At 27.7% G+C, this 27,806-nt stretch overlaps 1 protein-coding gene across 3 annotated transcripts in view; it reads right to left on the reverse strand.

The window, feature by feature from the left end:
• Positions 1–3,120: 3,120 nt before the first annotated feature.
• LOC112692318 (transient-receptor-potential-like protein) overlaps positions 3,121–27,806 on the reverse strand; it is a 39,693-nt gene continuing 15,007 nt past the window's right edge. Inside the window, exons 1-15 of one of the 3 annotated variants that reach the window (XM_025566946.1) lie at positions 25,991–26,095; positions 24,320–24,389; positions 23,992–24,229; positions 23,121–23,263; positions 20,592–20,793; positions 18,296–18,460; positions 17,550–17,784; positions 14,893–15,045; positions 14,573–14,831; positions 14,003–14,245; positions 12,177–12,372; positions 11,950–12,117; positions 10,858–11,095; positions 6,651–6,861; positions 3,121–4,805 (exon numbers count right to left, since the gene is read on the reverse strand). In XM_025566946.1, coding sequence (XP_025422731.1) covers positions 4,271–4,805; positions 6,651–6,861; positions 10,858–11,095; positions 11,950–12,117; positions 12,177–12,372; positions 14,003–14,245; positions 14,573–14,831; positions 14,893–15,045; positions 17,550–17,784; positions 18,296–18,460; positions 20,592–20,793; positions 23,121–23,263; positions 23,992–24,228 — 2,985 coding nt within the window. In that variant the 5' untranslated portion in view covers position 24,229; positions 24,320–24,389; positions 25,991–26,095 and the 3' untranslated portion in view covers positions 3,121–4,270. Of the gene's footprint in view, positions 4,806–6,650; positions 6,862–10,857; positions 11,096–11,949; positions 12,118–12,176; positions 12,373–14,002; positions 14,246–14,572; positions 14,832–14,892; positions 15,046–17,549; positions 17,785–18,295; positions 18,461–20,591; positions 20,794–23,120; positions 23,264–23,991; positions 24,230–24,319; positions 24,390–25,990; positions 26,096–27,806 lie in introns of those variants that run through there. The other 2 variants (XM_025566945.1, XM_025566944.1) reach the window with 2 other exon arrangements.

Here is a 27,806-nt window from a genome sequence, read left to right on the forward strand (position 1 = left end):
TAATTATAATTTAATTATAAATAATGTTAATTACATAAAAATTATTTAGTTTAATGTGTAGTTCTTAACAACACCAATAACATGAATAAATAATAACAATTTCAAGTGCTATATATTGTTTGTTTTAATTGTAAACAAATTTACATACAAATTAATATTCTTGCAAGTTAATTATTTATTGCTTAAGAGTTTAAATACGTCTGCTATACTCAGTTTTAGGTCATTGTAGTTAAACTATTCGGGTGCATGTGTTGATAAGCTATCAAAGCATTCGAAACTACTGAAAAACGAATTTAGACTACAGATTATTGTTTAGATAAAGTTCGGAAATGTGATCTGTATAATATTAATATGTTTTTCGAAAAATAATTTATTTTTTCTAACAAAAACAAAACGTTTAAATATTTAATGGGTATTTATGCATAATATACTATTTGTATGCAACATGAATCAAATAAATGTATGTTCAACCTGAAAAATTCTGTGATCACTGTAAATTATTTGTGTGTAAAGGTTATACAATAATGTTATTATATAAAAATATAATTGGTTATTTATCAACAATATTGTCAGGATATTATAGCAATAATGTTTGTAACAAAGTTTAATTTTAATTTTGATTAATTATGATTGTTTTTATTTTTATACCGAGTACACATTGACCGTACGTACGTATGTATACACCTTCATAGTCGTGATAAATTAAGTAATATAATACTATGCGGAAATTATGAGTTTATAAAAAAAGAATTCTGCGATAACAGTTGTTAAAAATCCTACACAGGTATAGTTATCATATATCATATAAAACGATTTTAAACGTATGGACTGTTAAATGTTTAAATTACATTACATCACCGTAAACTCGTTATTATATCGATCGATTTGTTTCAAGTTAGAACTATACACAATGGTATATACAACAATGAGAATAGCATAAATAAGTTATTTTTGTATTATATTTTACTGTATTTACTTGACAAAGAGATTTATCGATATTACATAATACATCGTATGTATTTTTTACTAAAACAATCGGCATCAATATTATATGTTATGGTGAAAATAATATGTGTTATGTTGACCATTGTCACAGTTGTGTGTTAAATTAGATAAAAATAAGTAAATTTAATCATTAAAATAATATTATTGTTTTTTTCTATATTTTCCCAAATGTGTATACGTCACTGATGACATTCGGTTACTCATATTATGGGAACACAATACATTATTATTGTTATCGTACATCAATATCCCTCCAAGGCGTTTTGTTCTACGCTAACTTTTTAAATACAATTATATGTGTTGGTCACATAAACGTATAAGCTCATTAAAATATATCTATTTTCTCTGCTAAAATAGAAGTGCTTACGAAGAACAATAATTCACTGTATAGCTATTATAGACTAAGAATTTATCGCCGTTCAATTTCAAATAGCTATGGTACACTATGTAGTCATGTTTATTGATATATCCATTTGGTTTCGTTAGTGTTCGAATTCTATAGAAAATTTATGGAAACGTACTAGGTACTTCGTTTAAGTGTACAATAATCTAGTGTAATATTATCATGTGACGTAGACAGCGCAGATGACACCTCCCCTCTATGTATGCTACATTGATTGTGTGTTATGATGAATCTCACGTGTGTGGTATATTTTTTGTTACATATTATCGTTCATAGACTGTATTATAATTAAATACGTTACTCTGAAATGCAATATGCAGATAAACATAATTTTTCTATATCAATGTTTATAACAATTTATTAGTGTTCAACAAAATATTTTCATAGTATCATTAATTGTGTTTTATAATATTACTATTTTTATAAATATATCTAATAAATTAACAGTAACATTTTTCATTGGCATAGCTATTCCGATATAATATACAATACATAAGTATACATCAATGCAAATGCAAGCCTCTTGGTAACACGTTAACCGCATACGATTCTTTTCAACAATTGGTTAGACGAAACCATATTCGTTTAAACGTACAAACTCTATTGCATCTATAATAGCTTACAATTAAAGAGGAGAAAAGAAAAAGGAAGAAGACAGGAAAGAAACAAAAGGGTATGAAGAAAAGGAATAAGAAGAGGAGGATAAGATTAGATATAGAGAGTGACGGATAATGAGAGTGATGGATATAGAATTGGATTAATTACTTACTTCCTTGTCTAAGGGAGGACTTTCAGGGTCATAAAAGTTCAAGAACCGATCAGTGCAACTGGATAATCTTGAAAGCTAAGTAAAACAGCACATACTTGTTCTTTTTCTATGAGTTCTTATCCGTTTCGAATGTTGGATATCATAATTGTAATATCATTCCTGTCAAGTGATGCCCAAAATAACTCAACCGATGTTATATTGTACCAGCCGCGAAGATTCTTCATCTAAGATATTCGTCTTCTTCATACTTGTTAAATAGCTTATATTCGGATGTCCATGAACTAGACACTGATGATTACTGTAGGAGTAGAGTGCGGTTTAAATTAAGTGAAACAGACACAATTTTAGTGAACTATGCTGGGTACTTTTTAATACCCGCACAGAAAACGCAAATTGTAAAGTTTGATTAAAAGATTAAGCAATCGGACAGTCGGTATACGCACTTATGACCTATGATTAAAAGCACCGAGAAAATCGTTTTGGATCCATGTTATATAATAAAGTATGGTGGGACGGACTTTGGTCCGGTTCTTTGAGGGTTTTACCTACTTATGATATTGTTGAGATAGATCTTTATTTGAATATTATTATCTGTGCGCGTATCGATAGATTCGTTATTTATTGGTTTATAACATGTTACATAGTCAAATGATTAACATCTTTATTATATTTTCGTAAAATAATGAATACTATATAGCCATCCCTTGCATCCCCATGCTGTATTAATAATTCACTCTCAAATCGTCCAAGCAAAAAAAATATTGTAATCGATGCGCAGTAAAGAAACCTGCAAGAATACTAAAACAAGATCGATGACGTGATATTATCGTAGGATAATCAAAATAAATACAAAATAACATAATTTTAAAGTTATGTATTTCATTTACATGCAATAAAAAAATAAAACAATTTACACATTAAATATTTTACATAACCAGCAACATATCTGATTTTTTTTTTAGAAAAAGCGTTTATTGAATATTTAAAATCTATACATCGTTTATAAAATAAATCAATTAGTAAATTAGAATGAAAAAACGGGCGAAAAAGATTGAAGAAGACTCACAGCTGAGCCATATTACTCTATACTATACAACACAATTTATAATTTACTGTTTAGTTAGTTTATGCACCAGATTCGTTTAAACCGAAAACCATTTTATTAAAATTACAAGTATAATGAAATAATTCGCCCACAAATTTGATCCCATTAATTATACGGCACACTTGATCCAAATGACATCGAGCGTATAAAAGATTCGCTTGGCATTATTAAAAAGTTAACTGAGTTTCTTATAATTTACTTTTCGAGTTTCAAGAAGTTGTGCTAACTTTTTAGTGGGTGACACCATTTGAAAACAAAATTTTTCCGGAGCGTATCTTAAAGTTCTCTAATGTAAACTAATCGTTAAAAATTATAAATTTAATTGTATATTACCCTAGCAGGAATGTCTATTTCTTAAATCGTTTAATTTTATGACTTTGTCCGAGAACAAGTGTTCACACACTTTTCACAGGTTCCATGGCAAACTAACGTCAACACACGATACCCTCATAACTAAATTACGGTACAACGCACTCTCGGTTAATCAAAATAAACGTTTTAAGACGATAAATCCGCATAAAGAATACATTGTATAAATATTAGTTTTAACGGTTGACGAGGGATTTTTGTTTTCCTAGACAAGATAGGTAACGGTAAATCTTCTAAAGTGACGTGCTCTAACGGAATCTTAACGATGTCAGCCCTAACAGGTTAAACGGTCGGACAGTTTACGCTTAAATCATATCCGCTCGATAGAGTTACGAAGCGTACTACTTCATACGTGAAGTATAGCGGTCGGCCATTTCGGTCCCTAAGTAGCTGGTACGGGTGGCACGATACAGACAAAACGACTATACCGCTGAAAATTTTAACTAATAAACGCGCATGTGCGGCGGTGACACCGAGGATCACTGGGTTATGCTATTCCATCCAACTTCGTCGCACTGTTCAAGGACGGGAGCTGACGGGACTCGGGTGGTCTTGTGTTCCCATGCTGGTGCAGAAAGGATGCGCCGCACGCAAGTGCGGTGCATCCATCGCAACCAGGTCAACGTTCCTCGGGTATCCGATCGGTCCCGTCGTCCCGGCGATGGTCACGTCTCCGGGAGTCCGGCGGCCTGAGGTCGGGCATGCTCGTCCGAGACACAAGCGGCCGATCGAGCGCGGGTGGCGTGGCGTACCACACGGATGCGGACTTCCTCATACCACGGTCCTTACACCGGCGATGCTCCTGCTCCTGTTGCGGTAACGGTCCCTTCAGCAGCTGCCCTCGCACCGTCGCTTCGCCCGCCCACAATGTGGCACCGCAGCCGCCGCCAGTCACGTCCCGGTGCTGGTGCTCGTCGCGGCGGAACTCGTTAATGAGCGCGCGCAAAGTGCTCCGGCGCTCCGGTAACTCGAACGGGTACGACGCCGGCTGCGGCTGAGACCACCGCTCGACCACCGCCACGGGCTGCGAACGGGCCGGTGGCACCGCGAGTGACTTCTTCTCACGCAACGTGCACCACACTTCGTTCATTGCCCACTGCAAGTTCTGCTTGTTGACGAACGATTCAGGTCTGGCCGTGATACCGATCGGCGAGCTACGGAAAAAAAAATACCATTATGCAATTCATCAAAGCGGCATCTCAATATTACCCATTAAAATTTAAATGCAATCTTTTCAAAATTAAATGTTTCACTCGTGATATCTATTGAGCATTGTAATTTATTTTAATGGATGTAGAGGATTGCAGGATAATTGGAGTATGATATTAGTCGCCTCCTCATGGTATTTTATGGGTGATCCTAAATGGTTCTTAATTTTTATTCAACTTTTAACAGTTTTATTAAAATCTAAACGGAACGAAATTATATAATATGGCAACATACGTGTAGTTTAAGTACATGATTTTTTGTTATACAATCACCATTGGTACACGGCAGTGCGCGCCGGGCATGAGAAGAATTGTCCGACAGAATTGAACAGAGGCGTAGGTAAGGGGGGAGGAGTTGGAGGGTTCAAACCCCCATTTGCGAAAATCCCAGATAGTAAATAAATATATTATAATAAAACTAATTATTCTTCAACCTCTACCATCATAAATAAATTACCAATTAAAGATCTCACGAATGAAGCCCATAAACGGATTATAAAAATATGACAAAATCACTGGGATTCAATTTCCTCTAGCAACAAACTCAGAAACATAAAAAAAACTGTATCCAAATGGGCATATCCAGAGAACGCATCAAGGAGAGAACAGATAATCATAAACAGATCCAGAAGGCCATTCCCATATCACTCACTCATATCTGGTAACTAAGCAAACCCCCCCTTCGTGTGACACATGTAATGGATTGCCCCAAATTCTCAACCTCACGTTTTCTTCTCAATAATTCAAGATCACTCGAAGAAACCCTCAGTCAACATAACTCCGGCAACATTTTTAAATTTTTCAAAAAAATAGATTTAGATAAAAAACTTTAAATATTATAATGTTTCACATTGTATTCCTATAATAATAAAATAATGTCATCTTTTATATTGTAAAACTAACATTTTGTAATTATAGGCTAATAATCTTTGTAATTGAAGCCTTTATATTTATAAAAAAAAAAACTAATTATTACCTAAATATATCAAACCCCCTCCCTCCCATAAATTATCTTTACCTACGCTCTTGGAATCGGATGTAACTACATTATTATGTACATAAATACATTTACGATAGAAAATAATTGTTCTTCGGTAGTTATAAACTAGCGTTTCCCAACCTATGGGTTATAAAATAATTTTGACGGGTCGCTATTCGTAAACTAATGATGAGAAAAATATTTTATTTATCAAAATACAATTATTTTTATCAGAATTAAGCTTGGCAGTATTGCGCTAAAATATATGATACAATTCTTTATAATTCAATTATTTGTGTTGTTATGATATCAAAGCGTACTAGGTTTTTTTGAAGGGTCGTCTCAATACAAAGGACATTTATGGGCCACCTTAGCATAAAGGTTGGAAGATACTGATAAAGACTGATATATACTTAGTCACTGATTCGTTGAATCAAATTCAATTATAATACTTCGGATTTTTAATGGAGCGATTATTAGATTGTCTTGCTGTAAATCATAAATGTTTAACTATTGTTGTTCCTCACAATTTCTCGCTTTACTTTAGTAAATTGTTAAGTAAACGAGAAGTATAATTTTTTGAAAAACCTAATTAATAATATTTAGGCTGAACAGAGTGTTTTAAATAGATTAAAATAAGATTACATAAACACGAGTCAAAACGGTCAACTAAGCGTTTACCGAAAGTGATACGGTCGATATCAATCGTTGTTTTCAAATCTAAGAGCTCACATCAACATAACCGAATCTATACGGGTAGTTTTTCTCCCGAAAAATATTTCGACGGCGTTAACCTGCATCAGTGCACTCACTTTTGGTATACGCCGCATATGATGGTCCGCCACCTGCCGGACGCTGAATTCGCCACCACTGTTCTGACCGCATTACGGAATCGGTCAATCGGCCGCAGCTGCCGTTCGAACACCTCGCTGCCACTACTGCAAATGCTGCCGTCCGGCAACACTGGTGCCACGTAAAAGTCCGACATCAGTCGACGCTCCCAGATCTTCGATTTTCTACCCACTGCAACGACAAAAACGAACTGACGTATTATGTTAACAGAACGTGTGCACTGCAGAGTTAATCGACGCAGCGGCAAGCCAATGACCCGAACCGGACGACAGTTATTTCGGCAACCGAATCAAACCGAGTCCAGTTCGAAATCTGTAGATCGAACTGCAACACTGCCCACTGGTGTTGTGTTCGTAATACAATGATCAATTCGTGATAAAGATAATATCAAGTGATGACGTGAATTATTTACAAAGACTCGTTGTCAATAGTTGGCACGAGAAGAGATAATCATCGTGCCATGGCGTTTTTACAGCTCAATAAAATTGAAAACAATCTATAAAACTCTAGCGGTTTTTGAAATTTATTATGTTCAACATTGAATATAATCCAGTTTGTTGCAGTTTCATTATACATATAATAGGTATTGTAGTAGAAAATTTAACGAAGAAAATGTTTAACTATGCAACAAAATCTAATCTAAAAACCAAATTTATTTTTCAAGAGTATATGAACAATGAATTGCTACGTTATTTCGTTTACATTACTTTGTTAATTTAACATATTTTTGAAAGTCTCATTTGTAGTTAATAATATTTAGTGTTTCGAAATACCTATTTTGCATGATGCATAACTACATTGCTTGGTAATCCGTATTGTAATCGTGTGCATCACAATACCACGTATGTATTATCTGAATCAGCAATAGTCCATTTATATTTTATGCGTTTTACATTTAATCTGTTTTCATGTAAACATTAATTTAATAAAGTGAATTGGAAATTCAAATTTGAACTTAAGGTGGTTTCAGTCGGTCATTTCCTAAGGAGTTTTGTATAGGCTACCCATCAGTTCCGATAATATTTGAGTTGAGAGTGTGTGCGAAGTAAATGAATGTTGGTGTGTGTGTTCGCTTATACGGATGCGACCCGCTTGCATTCCCAAAATAACCGATTATACTACTGTACCCTGCGTCAACCCGCTGACCGTATATTTATTAGCAAACACTAATGACTTATCCATACACAACGCTATATTAATTTTCTAATAAATTTACTATATATTTCTTATTTATATTATTATCATTATTATTTATTACGTACACATAATTTACGTCGATTGAAAAGATTGGGAATCGATGCACAAATTGATCAATTCGAATACAAAATTTATATTAACAATATGCATTTTATTAATTTTTTAAAAATACATCATAAATAAAATATCTAATTATTCATACTTATATACATACATTAATTAGTATATAAGTATATTATTTATTATAATTATAAAATTGAAGAATAATAATAATTAAACCCCTAAAATAGCAAAACAATATTTTTAGTATGTAGATATTATAAAAGATTATTTATAAAACAACAGTTCTTTTGCAGATTTATAAACTAAATCATTGAAAATGTTCGATGGAAATGTAAAGAAAAAAGAAAACTGTAATTTAAAATTACATAAAAAACCAGAATTGAACTAAACAATCGACGTAGTCGATGTGTCGGTGTCCGAAAGGAAATATGTAGTTGTGTAGGTATTGTGAATATACTGTATGGTCATATAATATAATGTATACGGTGGATCTCTCGGTGATAATTTAAACATATAAAATTCTTACTTTTTCTATTTGAATTTCAGACTAAATTGTATTTATAGAGTTGTAGTTATTACTTATTATCTAACTTACTAATTACGGTTATATATATACAAGTATGGAATTCGTAGGTAATATGTGGGATTGTGGTAGCGCTTATGGTGGACGGTCGGTAGGAACATCGCTATCGCTTGAAACACCCGGGGTGCGATTGGGGGTACAACGTTTTCGCATTCACAAGCAAATGTCAGAATAATTCAATTATGAAAAAATCTTGGAATACTTTTCGAGTAAAAACATGCCTCAGCTATGATCATTTTGTTAGACTTGGGCCGCGACGATTTTAATTATGTAAATATCCTATAATTTCTAAACGTCTTTTCTAGAGAATGGTCGAAGCTTTTTTTCTAAGTATATTTTTTAACAAATTATATTAATTATTGAAAATGTTGAAAAATAGAAAAAATTGCGTTGTATGTAAATGTCATAAAAAGTTGAGATTTTGATAAATGCTCCAACCGTTCTCTAAAAGAGATAATATACAATTATTGGACTTTTACTGAATTAAATTCGGCCCAGCACAAGTCCCAAAATGTTGTCAGACATATTTGTCTTATATTCATGTATTTATGATGGGCTAGAATCACCTTAATGTATGTATAATACGTATTATATATAGCAATATTCAAAACAATAACTAATATTAATTAATTTCGTTAAAAACCAATCAAGTTTGAAATTGTAGTCCGAAATAATTAAGACGATTAACTTTCATCTTCATTTGATTACCCAATTAAAAATATTAATAATTTGAAATTTATATAGTGACATTTTTTTTTAATTTGAATAAATTTTTCTTCTTATTTTTTAAATTGTTACTTCAATTATTAGTACATTAAAATATCAGTGAGGGCTAAAAGTTTATCGTAAGTTTCTAAATTATACTTAAAATATTTGTGTACAATTATATTTACAATTCAGTGATTTTTTTTGGTTGTGAGCAATATAATGAATCGTTATTAACAACGAACGTTAATACTCGTCATAAACGTTTCTATCAAATTCATACGATGTCCGTATTTTATTAGTAAAAAACGTGTAGTTTTAATAATTTAGTTATAATAATTAATAAACTATGTATGTTTACGTAAAAAATGTTTCTGTATATATAATATTACGATTCATTAAATAAATACAATAAAATAAAAGTACCACGTTTAGTTACACACTTTATTAAAATAAAGTTCATTAACACAATCATGGACGATAATCAAAAACAATATGATGAACGCTCGCTGTTAACTAAGATATACGATTACATGACTAAATCTGATATAACAATATATATTTATTATTATTATTAATTTATATATAAATTGGTTATCATAGCAATATTTTAATCGTTTTGGCAATTGCTAAAATAAAATAATATTTGTCTTCATTTTCAATTTTGTATTAAAAAAAAAAAAAAACTTAATAAAACCATAACGTGATATTCAAAGGGTTATATTTGTGTTAAATTAAATTTTTTGTATTTCACTTAAAATCTTCTTAAATCTTCTAAATTTACCATAATTAAAAATTTTTTATCTTTTAAATAGAAATGCTAAAATTATTTTAATTATTATTTTTCAGGGAATTAAACAATAGAGATAAATATATGGTTTTGACTACTAATGTTAATCACAGAAATGTAATAATGTATGTGTATATTGCCAAAAAAATGTTATTATATGATTACAATCGAGTTCCTTTTTTTTTTCACCCAAACCATCGCAATAGGCAAGTTCAATTGTTTGTATTTATAGTTTGTAAAATATATATATTATCTGGGTAGAATAGTAATCCTGATAAGTGATAAGCTAAAATAAGAACTCTGACCCATGATTTCTCGATAAGGTTTTTAACATTTTCATCGTAGGTATAAGTCAAAAATATATTATTGTACGACATGCATTAATCGTCATTATTATTATTACAAAATAGAATTTGTATTAATATATTAAGTATAATACAACCTAATTTTTTTTAGAATAAATAAATAATTATTTTAATTTAGGTATGTGTATACTTCTACGTGTTACATCAAGTGTAATATTAATATATTAACACATATGTTGATATTATGATTATAGATTAATATATTTTCAACAATTTGTGTAATGCCAATTATCATATTAAAATAATATATATTATAGTATATGATTATGTCTTTATTACGTAAATTGTCAATATATTATCAATATTTATAATCAATCAATATATTTGTACATCAATGTTAAAATATATTATATCTTAATGTGGAAAAATAATTAGTGTTGGTTAAATATTCAAAAATGGAAGTAATAATATGTGTTCTTAACTTTTGATATTCGAATTAATAAAATAATAAAACGTATTCTTACTGGTATTTTTACGATGATCACTGGGAACTTCCATTCCATTTTTGCGAAGTACTTCTAGAAAATCGTACTTCATGCTGCTCAGTTCAGACTTAACTTCGTTAATATCATCTTCAGTTACATCCATATTTTCCATTTCTCGATGTTTCATTGAAACATAGCGCCAAATAAGTGCCCGCATTACAGTTGCGAATTCATTCTCTCTTTGATTTTTATTTATGTTATAATCAGCATTTTTATCCTTAAACGAGTTTAATAATGTAAATTTATTCATTATAATAAAGTTAAAAATTATGTGTATAAAGGAATTACTATGGTATAATATATAATAATCTAATCAGAATATCAACTAAGAATTTTGTGATACTCGTTATATATTGTTAAATATGTAAATGTTGTAAATTACATAATATTGGTAAACTGAGATTCATTTACATTATCGTCATTCAAATTCATTGATTTATTATTCATAATAATTAATAGGTAATCATGTATAATACAAAAGTAATTATTTTATATTATTCATTAATATGATTTACAATCATATAACCACCTCCTTTAAAAGTTTACTGAATACAACTATGATTAATAATATTATCAGACAAATTAATACATACACATACGGCAGCAAGGTAACGTTATATTTCTTTTATTTTATTGCAATTATTATTTTTATGTTCTAACGAAAAAAAGTTGTACTATGCAAAAAAAATACGAGATAAATTACTATTCTGACTTTTTATTAAAATACAATTTGTATTTTTATGTTTTTCTATTATTATTTTCAATCAATTTCTCAAAATCCGTTAATCAAACATTTTAATAAAAGAAGATTGAATTTTAAAATGTTTTAGAAATAATTAATTAGTTCAAATTGTACAGTTTTATATTCATTGAACATTAAATGGATTATTTTGAATGTTATTTTTAATATTTAAAAAATAATTTAACAAGCTTGTTATTCATCTTCATACGATTTTAGAAACATAAAATTATATTTTTTTCCTTAACAATTATAAACTCGCACCCTAACAATATCAAGTTATAATTTTATACTGTAGTAGTTATTATGTTATCATAAAAGCAAAATATTACTTGAGACCAAGGAATTATTTTTGGAGTTTCCAATAAAAAACAAAAAAGCTTCTTGAATTGTTTTAGCGTAGGATAGACATTATAAGGTGAGGGAAGTGTTGGTGTTTCTTCGAAACAACTCAGCCAAAGCTTTGATCTGGAAAATTTCCATTCTATATCTGATTGACCCTGTTTATGAAGTAAAATGTTAGTAAAATATATCATATGAATATTACAAAATAATTTACCTCTATGACAGAATAAGAGTTAGACATCATAGCGATGAGCAGGTTCAAAAGAATGGTTACATTAATGACCGAGTAAGTAGCGAATATAAAAAGTGCCCAAACTCTCGTGTAAGAATTCATACCCGGTAGATCGAAAGTTTCTAAATCGACTTCGCCAAAACCAGTCCAAAATAAAGTTTGTATAGATTCAAACACACTACAAAAAAATATATAAACTATATTATATAGAGTTAACCATTAGTTAACTCTAATAACCAGCTTTGTAATTAATAAAATTGTAAAACTCTATTACTTCACTATATAGTAAATTAATAAATAGATACTGCGTCACATGATTATTATTTTTACAAAATTATACGTATTAGCTTTGGCACGAATCACATTTAAATAATTTTAACATAGTCCGGATCATCATAGGATGGCATTATTATTTCGATCACGTTGCATGAGTGATATCATATAAAATAAGATTTTTCTCGACTTAGCTATTTTATTCTTATCCAATATCTATAATAAGTAGTCACCTTTTAAGCCAATTAAAATTATTTGTTTTATTTTTTATTTTTAATTAATTGAGAAAAAAAAATTGCTATTTATTATTTTATAATACTAATGTTTTAAAACATTCACTGTTCAATAATTGTTTGATTTTTGATGCTTGCGTACATATATATTCAATATAAATTGATTATTCTCGACGAGTTTCACTATTACGAGTACTCGTAATTGTAACATATGAATTCATTAAATGTGCTATTGAATATTAATTATTTTCAAAGTGTTCATATAAAAATGTTAGACATATATCTATAAAGGGCTGTCTGTGGAAAACTTGTTTCTAAAATATTTATTCACAACAAATTGTTGAGAATAACATAAATAAACATGTAAAAATATGTTTTCATTATTTAGTTAATATAATAGTAAAACAATAATTATTTAATTATTGATTTATGTTTAGTATTTTTTATGAAGTTCTAAAAATGGTTATAATATTGTTTTCGTTATAAATAAAAATAAAAATTAATAAATCTATATTATTAATAAACAATAATAATCTGTTATTGGAGTAAATATAAAATTATGACCTTGGACTAAAAAAAATACTTAATTTTATATTACGTTAATGACGTTATTAGATTTAAATATTTTAATTAGTAATTAGTAATTACTTAATGATAAAGTACATTTGGGGTTGATATTACTTTCACAATAAATATTGTTTGAAATAATTTATGATATAGTGAAATATGATTTATTTTCATTCCTTAATATATTATCTATAAAATTTATCTACAATGTGGATTACATTTTATAATGCGTGTTATTTTAGCGCGTTTATATGTTATAATAAAGTTTTTAAAGGCGCAAATAGGTAAATCTTTGGACTTAACTCTTAAACTGAGGATAGTTTTAAAATTAATTATTAAACACTACAATTATAACCTGACCGTTGAAATTATATTATTATTCTGAAACATAAAAAATGTACTATTATAATATCTAAATTTATAAAAATTTTTTTTTTTTTAGTTTTTACAACTTTAATAATGTATACTTGTGTTTTTCTATTCTAAAAATGATATTAAAATTCGCTAGGATATAAAATAAATAGTTTAAAATTATTTTTTAACTATTGTTAATAATAATATAAACAGTTAAATATTTTCAACTCCTTTATTTATTCGTAAACAATATTATAATCATATTTATTTTATAAGCTACTATAACTTATTATTTTCTCTACTGACGTTTAAAACTAATTTATGATTCAACCTACGATGGTTATAGATTTTTAAAAAGATTTATATTATATTTGTGCTCACTTTCCAAAATTCTTCCATTTTGAGCATGATTCATTGCCTCCATTTTCCATTAAACTGTCACACTTTTTTCGTTCCATATCCGCATAATACCACATTAATTGATTAAGTCCACAAGCAAACGAAAATAATACCAGACTGTAAATACTGAAGAACTTAAGTATATCGATCATAATACGTTTCAGTGACAGCTGTAAAGGTCCTAAATGTGAACTTATTGAACACATGTGAATCAGTTTCAAAGCACTGAAAATTAAATAGTTTACATGAATATATAATACATTTGAGTGAGAAAATTGTTGTGCATCAATATTAACAAAAGAAAAAATGTATTTTCTCGGTACCTAATATATTTCTAAGACTTTGAATTTTATAAGTACTATGAAAACGTAAAAATTATAATGAGATACAGGAGTATGGAAAGAAACGTCTTTTGAAAGTAAGGGGATGGTTTCATGGGGCAAATATTGATTAATTTCAGTATGTGATATGATATAAGTTCTTACTCAAAATATAAGTAAGCAAAAAAAAAAATATTTATATATTTGTAATTCATAGATAATGGCACTGTACCTGAGTATGTTAGCCGCAGCAAATAGTGTATCGGCCACGATTTGTGGATCAAACGTGTCCCATTTTTCCCGGGGAATAAATGCTGACGAAGGATCATAAGTAATTTGCATATTTTCGCTAATATACGCATAAACGCGCAATACAATCACAATCACGTACATTTTGTTCCTTGTGAATTCCACGTAATTCCATGCATTGTGTGCAAGATATCTTTTCAGCCCGTCTTTCCGCACTTCTAAGATTTCTTGCCAAATATACCCTGTAATAAATTTCAACCAATTATATGGGTCCTTGATCCCTGTTAGACTTGTGTACTTTACCAATAACGAAATGCAAGATCAGGAGTTCGATGTACGACGGTCCGTTGCCTCGTTGATGTTGTAACCGCAACTCTAAACTTTTAATCATGGATTCGGACCCAAAAAGCTGTATGAACTGAGTTTCAGCTCTCTGTGATGCGAGTACCAGTAGACCTAGATGAGAAAAATGCAGTATGCGAATATTCAAATAGGTACTTTACAAATATTAAAATCAAACTACGAGAATATTCGGTATTCACCAAAATATAACACTATATGTAGTTTTATGTTTTATATTATAAATACTTTAGACAATAAGCGTAACAAATAGGGACCTGATATTGATGTTTTTAGCGTCAATCATTGGAAAATCACTGATGTCTATAATTTTCCATGTTTTTTTAGCTTAAAATGTAAATATATTGACATACGAATCTATATTATTAGTTTTTATTTTGCATTATTTATTATATATAAATTATAATTATTAATTTAAAAATAAATAAACAATTTTATGCACCTTTTTTAAAGTAATTAAAAAATAGAAAATCGTTGGTAATGTTTTTTGTGTTTTTATGTATTTAATTCATTTTTAGATTATTTTATTGGGATTTTTAGGAAATCCAATACCAAGCCCTATGAATAAAAAACTGTTTAATACCGAGTACGCTATGTTTTTTCTATATAAATATAATGTTACGATGTTACTAATATTCTATCATTTTCACGCTGAGTGCTAATTCGAATTGTTATAAATGTATAAATACTTGATATCTCTCGTTTGATCTTCAAAGCATTACATTATTTCTAAACAATAGTTATTGTGCAATGAAAATCGAATGGTTTTGTTATAATATTCAAAGGACTAGACTAGAGGTGGTTCATCAGAGGATACTTTGAAAATGCGTCTCCCATTAAAAAAAACAGCTACACATATAAATAATAACTATTTAAAAATAAAAATTCATAACAATATTTTTATTTAAATTGAAAATATATTATATCGTTTGCTTTATTTACTATTATAAATTGAAGATTACAAAATCTAAACCATATAAATAATTATTTCGATGGAAATACTATTTTTTAGTCATTTCGACAACGGTCACTGTTTTAGTGAAACTGACGCCCGACAGGCTCAATCGTAACATGTAATGGTTTGGTTTTTTTGAACAGGAGGGGCCGGGGAGAATGGGCCACGTTTTTTAGGTGCTATTGAAACTGGTAAAAATAATCACCATGCCCCATGCCGTCGTTAGTCGCTGTAAGCCATCATCTGCATTTTTCTGGGAGTTCTCAGATAAAAAAGATCGCAGAATTTAATAAGCTTATTAAAAAAAATTAGTATTAAATTAAATTAAAAATATTAACTAAATATTAAATTAAGCATGAAGTATAATTAATTTTCCAATATAAGGGTTTTTCTTGTCCGTTGTTATATGGAGCATATGTTAAACAATTTAAGTCTCCCCAGAATATTTATTACGATCCGTGGACGCCACTGGACCAGACATTATTGTAATGATAATATACAAACCAATATAGAGCAGTGTTTTTTATGAAACTCTAAGAAGGAAATTTTTATAAAATACTCGAGATTGCTCTAAATTCATAACACTGATCAGATACATAAAAATAAAAATATTATAATTCGTATTATCTATTTTTCAAAAAATATTATGTTTCTTCAATTTCATCCTATAAATTCGCTCTAGTATTGAAAACTTTTTCAAAAAGTTTTAATATAAATAAAAAATTAAATATTAATAAATAAATGTTAATTTTATTTTAAGTGTCAACAAATACAATTATCCATTATGCTGATTATATTATTTTTTTATGTATAGATGATATAATTGTTTTAATTAAAAATATTTAAAAAAGTGTTTTTTTTTACATTATAATGTTCAGAATATTCTTAATTTTATTATTTAATATAATTATTTAAGCACATAATTTATTTAAAATATTCACAAAACGGTCATGAAATAATAACAAACATCAGCATTGACTTGTATGGACCCATAAGAAAATAAAATAAAAAGAATAAAAATATAGTTCATAAATTTACTAAACTATATAATTATATATTAGGCGTTTAAAAAATTGTGGCAGGCATATAACCCTGAACTGATAATAATTGAAAATATACTTAATAGTTATTTTTAAAATTAATTAACGTCTGATTTAAGGGGATTGCAAGCCATGGTTTTCTTTCTCTTTCTATCACATGCGCAGTATAAGGATTTAGACATTTTCTATTTCCAACGTGCCAATCAATCTATTAAGGCGATAAAGATTTTGAAAACTAATTTAAACTCTAAAGTCTTTAGACTTCTTTAGTAAAGTCTTCTTTATATCGACTCATATTTTTTAAATTTTGTAATAAACATACCCATAAATTAATTTTATGTTTCCAATTTCTTTAATCTTATTTTGTGAAATTTAATATCATCAACATAATCAAAAAAGTGGGAAAGTCGATCTGAAGAAGACTTTAGGACGATTTCAAATCAGTTTTAAAAATCTTTATCACATCAATAAATCAATCGGTACGCTGGAAATAGAAAATTTCTAAATCCATATACTGCACGTGTGATGGAAAGAGAAAAAAAATTATGGCAATTTCCCTTTAAATAGGTGTATGATTTTATTCATTCGTAAAGACAATTACTCACCTAAATATGAAAGATAAGAAGATGAATGAATCAAAAATTTCATAAATGGTTTTTCCATTACTTTTCCTATTTGAGCACTGGGTGCATATAAGTACACAAGGCAGTAGAATGGAAAGAAATAAACAATTTTCATAATTTGAATTATTTGTTTATAAAGTCGTAAACGGCGAAATCCTGGAAGTCCTTCATACCAAACGGTGGCCAAAAATTGCTGTATATAGGGGTGAGCGACAAACTGTAAACCACATGAAATAATTTAAAATTAAACTTGGTTTGTTTCAATATATAGAAACTTTATGGAAATTATCATCAAAATATTATCAATGTGTTGATAAAATACAATTGAACTTATAACTGTAGAAGTATATATTTTACTAGTTCACTCATATGCAGGGGCGGAAAAATGCTTTATTTTGCATCAATTTCAAAATTAGTTTAGTTTCACTCCTAAATTAATAATATCTACAATAACTTTACTATAATTATAGCTATAATAGTTTTGGGTAAGTTACATGATTAATCAGTTCCAACTTGAACTTTTGTGAAGTTTGATCTTAATGCATCTTTAAATATATATTTATTTTTTTAATGATTTTTATTTATTTTACAAAATAAAACTTTTTTTTGAGAATTATATAATAATATAGAGCGGCCCAAACAAGAACCAGCTCATCGGGAAGATTCCCGATTTCTCAATAGGCCAATCCGCCCCTGCTCATATGTGCTAATATTAATAATTAACTTACGTTCTTTTGCTTATATTTTATGGCCAATTCGATTAGTTTCAGTTTCATAGACCCTATACTAGGTGCATTTTCCGAATCATGTTTTAAAATCACATCTAATTCTTGAGAGCTTCGGGTCTGTCGAAGCAGATCAACAGCAAATTGCTCACATTGTTGTCGTAGTTCCTATACATTATAAAACCAATTAAAAGTAAAATTGTAAACATCTTTTGGTCCTAAGAATTATTAAAATTAATTTATTATGAAATTTGCTATTTCTTCAAAATTATAATAAATCAATATTTAATAATTATAATAATGATAATAATAATAATAAATTATTATTTAAGACAGATTTCCGTATTATCAAGTACACATCTTAAATATGTTTCATCAAACCTTCTTATCAAATTTAATAAGTTTAAATTGTTTGTAATAGTAATAAGCATCATAAAAAGAGGATTCTCATAAAAACACTTACACTCTATAAAATGTATTATTAATAGATAATTAATTTATAATGCATCGTAAATGCATTTATTATATATCATAAAGTATTTTTTTTCCTTACTAATGTGACACTTAACAAGACAAACAAATTAGCTCATACGCAGTGGTGCAACTAAAGTTCAAATCTTGGGGGTATTCTACATTATTAACCCACACCTCCTACCATTACAGAAAACCAATAGTTAGACTATACCATTATTATATTTTCAATACCATTATACGAAGTGTGACTATTAAATAACGAGACTTTCACATTAAACATTTTTTAGTTACAATTTTTAATAATTTGATATTTCTTTCCTTCTATACATTTTATTCTGAGCTTGATATATTGCTCCATTTGTATTTTTATTGATTGGAATAATGTTAAAAATCTTCTTTTTTTTGTAATACCTTTAATATCTCTATAGATTTTTTTTTGCAGTTTTAACTGACTTAAAATATGTTTCTTTTAACAAACTGTTTAATTTTGGAATGAGTCGAAATTCGTATGGAGCAACATTAAGCATAAATGGAGGATAGGGGTAGCTATAGCACTGGAATTCGATTTTTGACCAGGAAATGATTAATAGATGAAGCATTATGAGCCGGTTCATTTTCTTGATGCAAAATCCACGATTCGATTTTTCTTAATGCTCGTCGCTTTCTTTTTACTCTTTCTCTGAGAGCAGCCAAGATTTGTAAATAATAATGTTGATTTAAAATTTGTCCAAGTTGTACTCATTCAATTAAAATCGCCTCTTAAAATCAAAAAAAAATGATAAATATGACCTTTATTTTGACGTGATCATTCAAGCTTTATTCATTTTTGACAATGCGAAAGATTTCCAGCGCGTCTTTTAGTTTCGGGATCATATTGAAAAATCCAAGTTTCATCGCATGTTATCACCTTTTTCAACAAGTTTGGCTCACTTCCCATCCGTCTGAAAATGTTTATACAAATTTGTCACCTACAGTCATTTTGTTTATAAAAGAGGATTTTAGGGACCATTTTAGCACAGATTTTTGTTATGTTTAATTGATCATTGTAATTTGTCTAACGATCTCCTTGTCAATATTAACCATTTGAGCTATTATTCTAATGCTCAATTGACAATCTTTTCGCGTAATGTCATTGACTTTTTAACAATTTTCGTCAGTTTTTAATGAGCAAAGACGGCCAACAAGTTGTTCGTCTTTATCATCAAGGAATCGTTTATGCCACTCTAAAACTCAGAGTCGTGCTAATAATGGCACTTTCATAAACATTGGTCGACAAAAGTATAAACTTTCTCTCATATGTGGAACTATGTCATCATAATAACTATAGATAAGAACTATAGTATATCTATATAATATATATACTATGTAATATAAATATATTCTAAAAAGTTTTACTATATAAGTATAACAATAACTATAACATTATAATAACTATAGATATTTTTAATTGATAACGTCATGGAACATAGGGGTGCTTTAAATTAAGTTTGAGGTGCTTATGCACCCTCTAGCACCTCCGTAGTTGTGCCACTGCTCATAGTTGCTATAAGTCGAGATAAAAGAACAAAACTGGTATTGTTTAATATTTTACGTGTACATTAATAATCAGATAGGATTTTAAATAATAAAAAAATATCATGATATAAATTAAAATTTCAAAAAATAATTTGTGTCCAATATTGAAAGCGAAAAATCATCGAATGAATTGTTTACTTATATTGTTAATTATTAAATTAATATATGTTACATTATTATGTATATAACTTCCTAGAAAAGATCATGCAAAATTATACGAGTATTTAATTTTAACCAAAAGTGTGTTTACCATATACTCATTGGTGAATTCTTTTTCTATTCTGGCTAATCTCCTCAATTCCCATGACAACTTAAAAGCAGTGAGTATAGGATCAGCTGACGAAAGTGCCATCAGCGATGGACTTGCCAGTGCTCTGTATTCATTTACTCGACACATCGAATACCTCAGTGAATCCGTTTTTGACGCTGTAATACACTTATCACACCCACATCTAGATAAATTAATAAAATTGTTTTTTTCTATATTGCTATATTGTCTTAATATTATAAGCATCGCAATGTAATATATAATTACGTAAGTATTAATGACGTACTTAGAAAATACAATATAAATATACATTTAAATAAGTCTCTATAAACGTAATAAATATTAAAAGTGAGAAAGATAAAAAAAAGGTTGATAACAATATTATTTGTATTTTGACGAACAGGTAGGTATAGTATTTATAATTAATATGTTTCAAGGAACCTATGACTTTGGGCGTGTGTCTATAATATACTTTTTAATTAATTATAACATTTTTCGAATAATATAAAATTAGGTTTCGTTAAATTGTTTGTAACATTTAAGTTTATAGAAGTAAAAATATGTTAATATTTAATATATAGTTCAATTTACATTTAACACCAAAATGTTAATTAAAATCTTATTCAGTGATTTATGAAAATTCTAAGAAAGTTTAAAAATAAAATTATATCACTATAATGTATATATTATGCAACATTAAGTGACCAATACATTATTTATATTTGAGCTAAGTATAGAGTAATAACAATTATTAATATCTCATAGGACTATTCTACCTTTTTTTTCCGAAAAATTGACAAACCACCCCCCCACCCCTATGGAAATGCCGCTAAGCAGTGTTTCAGATAATAGCAGGGACCAGAACCGTAACTGAAAAGAACCGATAGAAACCTGGAATCGATTAATTTTAAAATTTAGGAACCGTAACTGAAACCGGAAACTTTATTTCCAAAAATGAAAAACCGTAACCTTAATTATAAAAGGGTTCATTTAGGTCAGTTATTTAGACTAGTAAAACTATGATAATGACTATTTTGTTTGTCCATTTGTCGGTTCAGAAAAATAAAAGTCAAATCTTTTTATGTTTTTATTATTTTGTGTTGTAAACTGTAATAGTGTTATGCATATAATAAGTAAATTTGTAATATTATTATTATTATTATTTTTGTATGTTTATTAATATATTACAATTTATGATGAGTCGATCTTGTCTATTAAGTATTAAATTTAATTAATGTTTATAAAAAAATTTTAGCTACAACAATGGCTAGTATTAACTTTAACTCCTAATTAAAATAAAATTTTAAATCAAAGATATTTATTTTATCAAATAATAATGTTTCACAATATAACAAAATATTTTACAAATTCTATGAGTTGGAATAAAACAACTTAACGTAACTCAAAGAAATATAGTACGTTAATATAATATATATATATTCAATATATTTATAGATATTTTTTTAACTATTCATAATACCTTCTATTTTCATAAAATGAAACAATTACATTTCAAACAAGAATAAATAAATAATTTCATATTATTTTTTAATAAATCTCTAATAATCAGAATTAACTGAAATTAACCGGTTCTAGAACCCTTACTCTTAAAACTGAATAATAAACTAAAAATAATAATGAATCCCTCTAAATAATATTTTTATACGAAAACTCGCTGTCAGCTTGGACCTTTCATAAATATAAGATCTAATATTAAACGTTTTAAAATGATTCGTCCCTGATTTCAAATAATATACCTGTTGGCTATACTGTATAACCTTATCAAATTTGATTGGGTCATTCTGTGGAGATATAAATTATATTATACCATATATGCATTTGGAAATAAGTTAAAACAAGTGAGTATTTAAGCAAATATTAAAATTATGATGTAATAATAATACATATTTAATCTTTTCGGGCCGCAACAGTAACGTAAATGATCATTATGCGTAGTCATTGGTCCGAATCAAGGTGTGGTGTAAAAAATATGTAGTTCCACGTAGCCACTATTTTTCGTACTGCTTTCCGCATTGTTCACTCTTATCTCTTTTTGGAGAAAAGGAATAAATAGTGGTACTTTATTTATAATTTATACTATGTACCTATACATAGATAAATATATCCCTTAATCTCCATACTATCCACTTGTAATAAACATTGGCAAAGACCTTGGGGTGTCATCTCACTATTTCAATTGAACCAAATTAGAAAAAAAAAAAATGTAACCTTCGAGATAGATATGAGATGTTGTCACACAACTCCAAGAATTCGTTTAACAAAAGTTAGATGGTTTAACGGCTACATTATTAAATAAGGTCGTGAAAGAATATATAATGATAAAATGTAAATTATACAATTAAAATAGAGTGAATCACACTTTTAAGTATGAGTCGCTAACGTGAAATCTGAGAACTTTCCTTCAACATAATTTAATTGAGTGTTAAGAGTGATTTCATAGTACGTTTGTATGGATATGCATGTAATTAAAAATTGTTATATTTTGTATACTTGATTGTATGTGGCATCGGTAATGTGGCGCCTCGGTCCAATAACATTTTGATAATTTCATAGTTGTTCTTGTGTGCTGCCAAAATAAGTGGCGTTATGTCCGGTGTAAAATAAGCAGTATTCCAATCAACTCTTTCCCAGCTCTGTCAAAATAATGTATGACAATTTGTAATATTTGCTAACCCTAAAAGTTATTAAATTTCTAAAAAATATTAACTACTTATATAATATAACTGTAAAATAGATATTTTAGCATTTGGGTGTACTCAATACGTTGCAGTACAATAAATCCAACAAAACCCAACTTATATTGGGGTAATTTTACTTAGATATAAGGGAAGCAAAATTCTTAAATATTATTTTTGGTTTTTTCGTAGAATAATTATCTAAAGTGCAACAATAATAACATCAAAAAAATCATCATTTATTCGAATAATTGATTTTGTTATAATAAATCTTTTAAAAAATATTATAATAACTATCAGGACAATCACTAAATGTATGGATTGGGAATAATTTCCAAATATATTAAGCTGCATGTTAATTAAAATTTTGGTTAAGAATTAATTCTTAAATTAGATGAATCCTATAATAAAATGGATAAATCTCCTCTACAAAGTAAATAAAAAGTAGTTTGACTGTTAAAAGTAAATCGATATGACAAGTATAACTATAGTGAATCGTAGTCACTATAATCAACTGTAAAACGAAACATCATATTTATTTTGATTATTTAAAAACTGAAAATGTACTTTATTTTTTATACCTATTATTCTCGACGTTTATTGAACGAAGCATACTAAAAATTATCAAAAATATTACTTTACGATTGAAAACTATATAAATACACTTAAGTAAGTTATCCACTCACGTATGGTTCACCTTCCGTATGTACCAACTCTTCGTATTGGAGGAGAAGTTCAACAGCCTCGACGAATTCGGCGTTGATAGCATGCAGTAGATTATCTTTTGGGCCAACGCCCATCACCACCAGCATTTCGAGCATTTCCAGATTTTCGGCTTCAATCGCTATGTTGATGGCACCTCGGCCAAATGAATCAACACAATCAATGTCTATGTTACCCGAACGAAAGGCTCGTTGAATCATCCTATATGTATTATAAAAATTAATTAATTTTATAAATATAATTTTGAGAGTTAAATACACAAGCATTCTATTCCGAAAAACATTAACTAGCCTTTGATCGATACATTCTTGTGAAATAATATTTAACGCTGCAGTATAAGAATTTTGAATTTTATAAAGTCCTGAAAATTCAAAAAATATAATAACAACAATAACATCTACTCTTATTTCTTATTTATATTTTTATGGACAATAAATAAATAAACTTATTTATACATTTTTTTTTTTTTTTTTTTATTTATACATAGTATAAAATGTATGTTATTCTTGATTAAAGATTTCCTTTCTACATATCAGACAAGTTTGAGTATGCTATGGAAATACATATCATAATTGTAGCCCATACTTATTATTATAAAAAAAATCATAATCATTGGTTCGTTTTATGGACTTTCATTTTAACTGTATAATAATTGATTGTATTGAAGTTAGTTACATGAATTAATGTAAATTGGTTATTAAATCAAAAAACTTAAATTTCTTGATAAGTATACTTTTATATTACATGTATATAGATAAGGGAACTAAAATTAAAGCCTTGTTCAATATTATGCTTCGTAATTGTTTTATTTATAACAATTAATTAATAATTTGTGCATGCATTATATTATAGCTAAATTCCAAATATTAAATAAATTTAGATTGAAATACAAACTCAAATTAAATCCATCATGAGCAGGGCTCGGGAGTTAAAGCATTTGCTTATTTTTATGGATTGACTTAAAATGTAGCAGAGTGCTATAGAAGTATATGTCAATTTATAACACGTACAATTATGAAATCTGAAAGTTCCTTTTATTAATTTTTTCAAAAATTTTTAAAAAAAATGCTAATTTCCAGTTTCTCTGATTATTTTTGCTTATTTGACCAGTTTTTTTTACGTTTTTATAGTTTTCTCCAGCAAAGTCGTTTTTGATAGAATTAAAATTAAAAATAATTCTTATCTTATCTACTTTGTTACGTAGTTCGTCGCCATCCTAGGCATCGTTTTAGGGTTAACAAAGATATTCCAACGCTGAAAATAGAACTGAGTGTCAAACGTCAGAATGATCAAGAACAGAGATAACAGTTTACATTTTATTTTTCAGAAAAATCCCTTAGAAAATCCGTAAAATCCTTAAAGTCTTGAAAATGAAGATTTATTTTTATTTTGTTTGATTTTTTAGATAGAATTTTATAGTTTTTTTTTTTTTTTGAATAAATATTTTTGCTTAATTTTAAATTTTTTAAATGCTTATTTTAGTGCTTATAATGATGTTTTTAAGCGCTTATTTTAATGATTTTAAGTGCTATAAATCCCGAGCTCTGACCATGAGAAATAAATACTATGTTACTCGAGAGTAAATAAACAATTTAATGAAAATTAAAAATAAATTAGGAATGCAGATAGCAATAATTTTTCTATTATCTTTAATAATTAATCGACCAGCATATAAGTTCTATAAGCTCTAGTACTCGTATTTAGTATAGTTGGGTAATTTTTTTATTGAATTCACACAAAGGTAATTAATATTTAATTCATTTTAATAATACGTATATAATTCTAAAATATAAATAAATTAAATTTCACTTTTTTGTTTTACCTACTCATAGTATTTATTATATCACAGTATAGCCCATATATACCATGAAATGAATATCATGATTAAAAAAAGATTGAAAAGTTTGAGAAACGCGTTCAAAATTGTTTAAATAAATTATATAAAAAATTAATAAAAATTACCATAAGAATATAAAGTTCCTAAAAAGCTGTTTCGCAAGACACGGAATCGATCTGAATTCTTATCAAAGATCCAATATAGAAATTGTTGATGGAAAAATATAGACCTTCATAAAATGTGCTACATTCGTATGATTAAACATTTAAAATAAGTTTGAATTTCTTGTCATTTTATATTGATTTTAAATTTTTACGATAACTACATTTTCATAAATCCCCGCAAATACTTTTGAATTATGCAGTATACTGTGTGCACTCTGCCTAGATCAGCAATTCCCAAAGTGTGTTCCGCGGAACTAAAAGGTTCCGTGGGACAATCTTGAGGGTTCCGCGAGATGTACCTAAATATTAAGAACATTAATTGTAATTAACAATAATCATATACTTATCTTTAAAACATTTTTTAGATTATTAGTTTTTCAACAATAAAAATAAATGTAAATACAAATAATTACAGATTTTGTGTTAACTTGAAACTAGAGACGTTGGGGTTCCACGAAAAAAAAATATTTGTTAAGGGTTCCGTGGTCATAAAAGTTTGGGAACCGCTGGCCTAGATTGTGGAGGTACTATTTTCTGGGTGCTTCAATTAAATATATAATTCAATATTAATGAACAGTTATGCATTTGTAATAGATAATATTCATTAATATGAGCTATAAAATGTATAAATAATATTTAAAAACATGAATCAACATTAAATAAAAATTTACATAATTGTTTTATTAAGCTAATTCGTTGATAATTAGATCAAACATTTTAAACCATAAATAGTTTTTCAAATAAATTATCTCTAAAATATGTTTTAAATTACATGTTTAACTTAAAGTTCATCACATATCCAATTAGTTGAAACAAACGCTTTAAGAGATCAGCAAATTATATAGATTATTTAAAATAATTTGAGTAATTGGATAATATTGCAGTATGGAAATTATATTTTATACTACAAAGGATTTTCTTGGTCTACAATATATTTACTATCGATTTATATACATACTTCAAGTTTAATAATAAATAAAAATAGTTCATAATTCATATTATAAGATATTATACTATATAATAGAAAATGTAAAAATTATACAATAAAAATATTTAAATTTTTTATACCAGTTTAAAGTATAAAATACAAATTAAAAAAAAAAAAAAAAATTGTATAAAAAATAAAGGCAATAAATAATTATTATTCATCAAGTATAAATACTATTAAGAATATAGTGATAAATATTTTAAAATTGCATCATTTAAATTCTTCTTAGTTCTTTTTATGTTAATCCTATGATAAATAAACAATGTATAAAAATTAACTCCGAGTTATGTGAGAGAATATCTGATATTCATAGTTTTTCGTGATTTTATTCAATGAGCTATTGATATACATTGTATAAATGAAATTATAATTTTAGCTTAAAGTTATTTGTAATCTGAAATGATTCTTGTGTTAATTTATATAATGTTTCAAATTTAATTAAAAGCATAATGTTTATTATTAATCCAATTTATATATTTAATTTTATATGTAGTCCATACATCTGATACTAATAATACAAATTTTTTTTTTTTACTTCCGTTAAATATATATTTATACACACATTCAAAATAATTATTAAAAATGTACATTGTAAGTACACTACATATGTATCAAATAGTGAAATATTTTATGTATATGTATAATAATAAAGATACATTTATAAAATACTAGCTGACCCGGCAATGCTTTTCTATTGCTAGATTTCAGTACATTTATATATGTTTAGGAATATGTGAAAAGTTTGATATGAATTATATCAGATATTTAATTTGATTAATTTGTTTTATA

Source organism: Sipha flava, unplaced genomic scaffold, assembly GCF_003268045.1.
Source record: "Sipha flava isolate LNK unplaced genomic scaffold, YSA_version1 73_pilon_pilon, whole genome shotgun sequence".
Lineage (NCBI taxonomy): Eukaryota > Metazoa > Arthropoda > Insecta > Hemiptera > Aphididae > Sipha > Sipha flava.